General features: G+C 40.0%; 1 protein-coding gene across 6 annotated transcripts; it reads left to right on the forward strand.

Moving 5' to 3' along the window:
* The first annotated feature begins 1,755 nt into the window (after window positions 1–1,755).
* LOC140547041 (uncharacterized) lies at window positions 1,756–7,777 on the forward strand. 6 transcript variants are annotated; one of them, XM_072670556.1, is made up of 7 exons: window positions 1,756–4,375; window positions 4,455–4,568; window positions 5,858–6,043; window positions 6,192–6,334; window positions 6,409–6,518; window positions 6,774–6,847; window positions 7,628–7,777. In XM_072670556.1, exons 1-7 carry the CDS (start codon window positions 4,267–4,269, stop codon window positions 7,648–7,650), a joined length of 759 nt encoding a protein of 252 aa, XP_072526657.1. In that variant the 5' UTR covers window positions 1,756–4,266; the 3' UTR covers window positions 7,651–7,777. The 6 variants fall into 6 exon arrangements, with proteins under 6 accessions (XP_072526657.1, XP_072526659.1, XP_072526661.1 ...); XM_072670558.1 differs by lacking the exon at window positions 7,628–7,777 and adding an exon at window positions 6,650–6,704 and having other exon boundaries at window positions 6,774–6,822; XM_072670560.1 differs by lacking the exon at window positions 7,628–7,777 and adding an exon at window positions 6,662–6,704 and having other exon boundaries at window positions 6,774–6,800.
* The last annotated feature ends 339 nt before the right edge of the window (window positions 7,778–8,116 follow it).

An 8,116-nucleotide genomic window follows, 5' to 3' on the forward strand; every position in this document is an offset into this window, starting at 1 on the left:
TGATCAATGAACGAATAGAATGAATAGAAATGCTCCAATATGACTTTAAATATTTTTTTTTCCATTGAACGTTTTCCAGGTTTTCTGTTTTCTTTATAAATTTGTTTGTTGAATTTTCTAATTCAATACTGCCTTATAACTCCCCCAGGCACTAGCAATGCTCCTGGCAGGAGGGAAAGTACACTGCCTTTTTTTGAACAGTTGCCAATGCAGCATCACACTCAGAGGACAGTGCAGAAGGTACCAGGTCTCCAGCTGCACTGCACCAACTAACAGACACCTGTGCCAGCCAACATCCCTTAGTGATGAGTGATGAGGGGAGAGAGCGCCCTCTACCCACCCACTGAGAGCATGGCTAGTTGAACATGGCTCCAGGGGCTGATGGCAAAGTGACATGGCTCAGGATTTGGGCCATGGTGACAGCGCATTAGACTGCTGAGCCACTTAGAGCCTCAGAGTTTTTGACAGACAGCGACATCATCCCTTTCTATCTCCAAGTTCTTGCTTCTTTTTCTAATGTTTCAGTACAACATGATGATTGGTTGGGGAGCAGTTTGCTTGAGCTCACACTTTAGCCTGTTTCAATCAGCCAGTAAGTAGTCAGGGGGGTTGTACTGATGAGGTTTATGATTTCTGACCTGTCGTATCAAGTAGAAGTTGTGGAAATTGGAAAAGCCATGGACAAGGATTTTTCCAGGAATCCTGCTCACTCCTGCAGTCATTGTATTGTCTTCTTAATGCATAAGTTGATTACTGAGGTTGATTAACCAAGCCATCAAAGACTACCAAAACCTGTTGCAGAGCATGTCATATTTATGATGTATTTCACTTTGTGTTGTGTGTTTTTTCTTCCAGAACTAAACCACTGTTTGAAGTCACTTCAGGAGATGCCACCATGGGCATTAAGGAGAAGGACAGCTAAAATGAGGAGAGACTAAATGTGGGAACATGGAAACTATATCCTCATTGAGTCAGCAAACGTCCTCTGGTTTTGTCTGCACATTAGCCACAACCACATCTCAACCACAAACTCAGACGAGTGCAGGTACAGTTGAGAAAAGCACTCTCATCAGTTCAGAGTGTGGGGAGAGTGTTCATCAACACAGTCTTCTTGATCACCAGAAAGTTCTCACAGGTGGGAAGCGACATCGCTGCTCAGAATGTGGGAACAGTTTTAGTCGACGGAGTAACCTTAAATCCCATCAGCTCATACACTCAGACGAAAAGCCGTTTCAGTGCTCCGAGTGTGGGAAGGGGTTTAATCGGAAGAGTCATCTCGATCTACACCACTCGAGAGTTCACACTGAAGTAAAACCGTATTTGTGTTCAGAGTGCGGGAGGAGGTTTGGTGACCGAGGTGCTCTCAAAGCACATCAACACGTTCACACAGGAGAAAAGCCATACCACTGCTCTAATTGCGGGAAAAGTTTTGGTCAACTGGCTCTCCTTCGTCAACACCAGCTCATCCACACACCAGTGAAACCTTATTACTGCTCCCAGTGTGCAATGGGTTTTACCCGACTTAGTCATCTCCAGCGACACCAGCTCATTCACACAGGAGAGAAGCCTTTTCACTGCTCAGACTGTGGGAAGAGTTTTAATAACCAGGGTAATTTCCAACAACATCAGCGCATTCACACAGGAGAGAAACCCTATCACTGCTCAGAGTGTGAGAAGAACTTCAGGCATTTAGTGACTTTAAAGACACACAAGTGTATTAAGAACAGTGGAAATGAGTCCCAACACAGCTGATCACAAGTCCGAAAGGAACTGTATTCAACTGTCATGGGCCCTCTAAGAAGCTAGCTTCCCGCTTGCAATTTGCACTGTCCTGAATGCCATTAAAAATGGCAGTTAAGGGGAACTGTGGAAGTCAAGGCAGTTTCCGAAAGACTTGCTCGTAATCTGTCCAGAAAGGCAAGGCAAACCCTCATACAATCTTATGCAGTGGTTTGGACAACCTTGGCCAAATTACTGTTTGCCTTGTTTGTTTGTTTTTTTTCAGTTGAGAGGTAAAACACCTCAGTCTCTATAGTCTATGTAGCTAATCAAACAATAACACAGTATTTTTAGCCAATCATAATGCACAGATACTCTGTTTTTAGCTGAGATAGGAATGGCAGTGCACTGTTCTATCGAGCAGTGGTGCTTACATAAACATGCATTCCTTTTTTACATGGAAGAGTCATCAGAAGAAAAGTTTACCTGTGTCCTCCTATCAAAGGTCAATTTCTAAGTTATAAAAAGTACATCTAGATCTAGAATTATGGAAATAATTGCTCTGGGCTGACGATTTAAAAATGAAAATCCCTGGCCACAAGCACCAAAGATACATTTAGAAAACAAAAAGCAGCATTTGAGAAACACTTCTGTTAAGCATGGTGGTGGATCTATTAGCATCTGGGTTTGTGACTTTTCCAGCCAGGAGACTCTGCATGGGTGGATGGAAGAATGGATTCCACTAAATGTCTGGAAGTAAACGTGACCGGAAAGTGACTGGCCTCTATAGTAGAGTAATGACCTGAAAACACACCTCAGAAGCCACCACAAACTACTTTATTTACTCAAGCTGAAGCCTTTTCCATACTTTTTAATGCCAAACTGTATCAAAGATAATCAAAGTAATAAATAATCTGTTTTTATTGTTGCAATTTCAGTCAGTGAAAAGTCAATGCTTGTTTGCAGGTTAGCTAAAATTTTAGCTAGCACAATTAGGGACTGTGACATGGATAAAGGTCATTATTATTTGCTAGCTAGCCGTCCAGCTTATATCAGCTATTAAGCATGAGCTAGCTATTAATAAATGTAGAATGTACCTGAATAGACATTTTCTGTTTTGACATTCTAGCTACTGTAAGTAGCTCACATTACCTTGTTAAGGTGGTTCAGATTGACAAACATTTAATGTTTAATATTGTTCCTAGTTTACAGTTTTGCTTAGGTTCCTGTGTGTTAGCTAGTTGATGTTGGTTGCAAAGAAAGTGCCTATTTCTCTTGTTTATATGGTTATATTCATTTCAACAAATAAATAAAAAAGCGTGTGTCATGACCAGCAAAGTTCATAGTATTCACTGTATTTTCAAAAGTTTGTGGATAGCCCTTCAAACGAATGCATTCAGCTACTTTAAGTTGCACCCATTGCTGACACTAATGTTCAAATGCACACACACAGCTTGTCTAGTCCCTGTAGAAGAGAATCATTGCCAGTAGAAGAGGACTCTCTGGAGTAGATAAACATGACCCTTTTACACCATTTCTAATGCCAGGCATGGGCTAGGGGGGGATAACGCCCCCTAGCATTGAGCTGTGGAGCAGTGGAACTATGTTCTCTGAAATGATGGATGGAGCTCCAACTAATACTTTTTGGATGAGTTGGGGAGTTTGAGATGAGGTTCACCGTGGGCGGGATTTATGTCCTCAGTAGTCTATGTTGTTACTTAGACCTATCAGTGTTCTCTGTGAACAGGATTTTTGCCCTGATTGGTGTACTTTTGGGCTTAGACCTGTCAGTGTTATCAGATCGCAGCTTAGGGGAGAGAATGTAAATGCACTATCCTGTCTATAGGGTCACAATAATGACTATGACACTGCACTGTTTACAACATTGACCTTTCTATGGCCTATATGGGTCAAATGGCTGTAAAAGACAGGTTAAAGTAAGTGTACAGCTGTCATCTGTCTCGCTGTACTGCTATGCTGATGTCTATGATAATGAGACCAAAGTCCCTGTAAACTTGCTTTATGTTATTATGGAAAAATGCTCACTGAGTTGAATAATAGAATTTACGTATACATTTTAGTGTCATTTACTGCATATAACTACCCAACATGGATCACAGATTAGACAAAATCACCTTTAAAAAATGATAACGATATACCATATAATGTTATTTCTTTTAGTACAACTCATTGTCTAAGCAGACAGAAGGTTTCTGAAGAAGTTGCGGTGGAAATTGTGTTGGGGGGGAGGATGGTTGTGATATCTGCTTTTACACACAGGGGCGGACCTCTTTCTCATGGTCTTTCTCTGTCCCAAACACACATAGAGACTGTGCATGGTCAAAGTGTGATTAGCTCACAGGCCATGCATCTGTGAGCTGATGTGTGCAGAAAAATTGCTGCCATTGTCTAGATTTTCACACCCGAGGTGTTACGTCTGACGATTTTACGCGTCATAGTGTAGCTTCTGTAGAGTAGTAACAGAGCAGGTTTGAGAGGATAGCAGAGGAACACTGTGATGAAGTGAGCAGCTCTGATATAAACGAGATGGACAGAGGAGAGCGAGTGGAGACCATGGTGGATATTTATGTCAGTGCAGATGCTGTTGGGGTTCTGGAGACCAGCTTAGAGAAAGAGACACAGAAACAGCAGACAGGTAAAGTCTAAGTGCCGATACACACACATTAAGTCTGTCTATTCTCAGTCTATCAGTTGTTTTACTTTTACTTTGTCAGTCTACTCTATATCAGATATTAGAAGAGGAAGCAGATGCTCCAGACTGGCTGCAGTGTGTTTGGCATTGCTGTGCCTACTCCTGCTGACCACCAACATACTGCTCTACATGTACCGTGAGTGTTTTTGGCTTTTTTACAAATGTAGAAATACAAAACAGGCCACACAAGCTATATATATATACATACAAGACATTTAGGCCTGTTCACACCAGGCATTACCATGTGTTTTGTATGTGGATAGTATCTGGGGCGCATACATCATTTCCATTTTACTTCCTGTAAACAATGGCGGGCTTCTCATCAGATTGTACATGTGTTCATTGGTTCCTGTTTTGCTTTGTTTTGTTTAATGTTAAATATTATCTGCTTTTATGTCCACCTCCGCCTCCAAGCTCCACAAACTGGTTTGAAACAAAATGTTTAAAATGATGAAGTGATTTTCAAGACTTTTGTAGTAAATTCTAGCCCACTGGTGCACTGCTGGTAACAGCAGATTTTCCCAGTTCAAGTTCAGTAAACATTCTAGTTTGTGTGCATGCACAGACTGAGAAAACTGAGAGAAATAAGGGTAAGCAAATACTGTGCTGAGAATTTTATCTTAATTAATCAGATTTCTAGACCTGATTATCATCTTAATTAATCCTTTTTATCATCTTAATTAATCAGATTTCTAGACCTTAATCCAATTCTGATCAGATTATTGGGTGCATGTAAACACACTCAATGAGCCAGTTTATACCTGGCATTTTGTGGTAATCGGAGCAGGTTCAGACCCCCCCCCCCCCCACACACACACACACACACACATTGTGATCAGATTATGATCGGATCAGTCAAACCAAATTTGTGGTGGAGGTAGTCAGAGACGGAGTGTGTTTTCTGTGATCGGATTCTGTCTTTCTGAGTACATTAAAAAATTTTACATTTGCGATCTATTATAATTATTATTATTACAATCCATTTATTTGACTTCTAAATGGTGGCTTGCCCACTTATCATTTTATGTTTAAATATCATTAATTGTGTTTTTGGTTTTTTTGGTAATTCTGTTTGCTTGTTTGTCTTTTTGTTTTAAAATCATTTGTTATTTATGTTGCCTGGTTTTACTGTTAGTTTACTCGGATTCATCTTTTTTTAATCCCTTTAATTTGTGACTACTCGGCTGCATTGAAAATTAGGGTTACCCTCAATATATTTCCAAAAAAAAAAAAAAAAAAAAAAGAAAAACACACACTCAATGGTTCTCTACTCTGAGACACCCAGTTTACTTCAGGGAGGAATTCTTTGTTGGTTTATTCGTTGGATCAGTGTGTTAGGGTCAGGAGAACCTTTAGAACCAGAGCAGTTGTACTCCATGACCAGGGTTGAGGTCCTGAAATAAATACTACTCCTTTTCCATGCAGATATTCATGTGACTATGAATAAAGAGAGAAACACCTCTTCACCGAGTGTGAACTTCACTGCAGAGAGAGAAACCCTCTTATCCAGCATCAGAAACCTGACTGAAGAAGGAGATCAGCTAAAGATCAGCTACCAGAACCTGACTGAAGAAAAAGATCAGCTAAAGATCAGCAATCAAAACTTGATTGGTAAGAAAATCTGAGGAAAATCTCATCAAACCTGATATGATCATTTAGTGAAGCAGATCGGTGAGTAAAACACCTGCCTGCACAACGAAGGACCACCGACAGTTCTTCACACTTCTAAAAGATGCTTGTTCTCTTTGTTCTGTGGTAGAGAGAAGCTGTTTTAAGGAGTGGAAGAATAACAGAGGCAGCTTTTACTTTTTCTCCACTGAGCAGAAGACCTGGAATGAGAGCAGACAGGACTGTAGAGAAAGAGGAGCAGATCTGGTGATCATAAACAGCAGAGAGGAACAGGTGAGGAGGGAGAGAGTGAGAAAGAGTGATAGAGAGAGTGAGAAGATTCCTAGTTTTCTGTTTTTTCTCCACAGGTATTCCTGATTGGCCAAAAGAAAGAGAGTAATTTCTGGATTGGTCTGACTGATGAAGATACAGAATCTGTCTGGAAGTGGGTGGACGGTCAACAGCTGGGAAATGACTCGTAAGTCACAGTCTGTATTTCATCTATGAACCACTTTCTATTTCTAGTCCTTGTCTTGTTGTTTTCTCTTTCTGTTTAAAGCAGTTTTACCTCATAATTTTACCCCAGCCTCTGTTTTACTGTGTTTGGAGGTTCTTCTACAGAATCACACCATGCTCATGAAGTGAAGACCACCATAGAAGCTGTGTAATGGCTCGGTTTGATTTGTTCAGTAAAGCATGTGATATTTATAGATGAATACTGTCTGATTGTCAGATTCTGGAGAACTGGTGAACCCAATAATGCTCGTGAAGAGGACTGTGCAGCTATCGAGACCACAGGTCATGATGGTGAGCGAACATGGAATGATGTTCCCTGCTCTGAGAGAAAGTTTCGAGTCTGTGAATTCAACCTAATAAAAATTCAGTCTGGTATCTAAATCCCAGTTTATTTTACTGCTAATCTAATCAACCCATAATCAGACATATTTAAAGTTGTAGAACTTGAGAAAACAGGGTGTGGGTGATGTTCCTCTGATAACATTCATAATTCCAGCTCTGATGAAGAAACAACAGAAAACACATTATTCATATTGTAATGAACTAGTAGTAAGAAAGTATTCTTTACATCAGGATTCCTGTACAATACTGACACCATCTGGCCAATGTGAGTACCATAGTCCAGACTGGTCAAGTTATGAGGCAGTAAATGAATCCACTGCATGTTTATAAGCCTTTTTGCATCTTTAGAGAACCTCCACTGTAAATCATTTAGGCTCAGGCTTGTGTTCACACTTAACCTGTTTCCAATAAATTACCATTAATTCCTCAAATAAAAGTGTGTTTTCAAGAGGTTTGATTTTTGAAGTGAAGAATTGAGGAGATAATTGTGTGGAATCTGCTCTCTGGAAGAGGCTCCATCAACTCCAGTCATTTGTAATGAGAGTCAGTATTGATCACCTGGAATCAAACAGGCTTTGTGTTTATAGTCAGTTAGTGCAGTTTGGACGCTCTGCACTGAACAGTTTATTACACTTCTTTCTTTCTTTCTTTCTTTCTTTCTTTCTTTCTTTCTTACTGTCTGCCTTTCTGTCTTTCTTTCTTTTATTCTTTCTTTCTTTCTTTTTTCAGTGATTGTTGTGATCCGCTGCTGAAGCTGATTAATATGCATTGCAGTACAAAATGAAATTAGATTAAACTGTTGTTAACAAATCAATACCAGCCCTGATTCACTCTATTGTGTGTTCATTTGTGTGTGTGTGTGTGTGTGTTTACTGCATGGATGGGTTTAAAGCAGAAGCCAAATTCCAACACAAATGGTGAATAATGTTGTCTTGTCTTGTCTTTGACTGACAGAGGAATAAGTTTTCACTTTGAAATTACTTTTTTTGGTAAATTCTAAAGAAAATAAGCCAAATTAAATTGAGCATGATTTCATTTCTAAAAGCAATAAAGAAGAAAATATCCAAGGGTATGAATACATTGTACTGGCCCCTGTTTCCTCTCTGACTTCCTATTTCTTAGTGTCTCTAGCTCTCTTTCTCACGCTCACACACACAGTTTTCACAGCTTTCTGGTTCTGGGTTCTACATTATGTCTGCTGTGTCTACCTCTTCATTA

This window comes from Salminus brasiliensis, chromosome 24 (assembly GCF_030463535.1).
Source record: "Salminus brasiliensis chromosome 24, fSalBra1.hap2, whole genome shotgun sequence".
NCBI classification, from domain to species: Eukaryota; Metazoa; Chordata; class Actinopteri; order Characiformes; family Bryconidae; genus Salminus; species Salminus brasiliensis.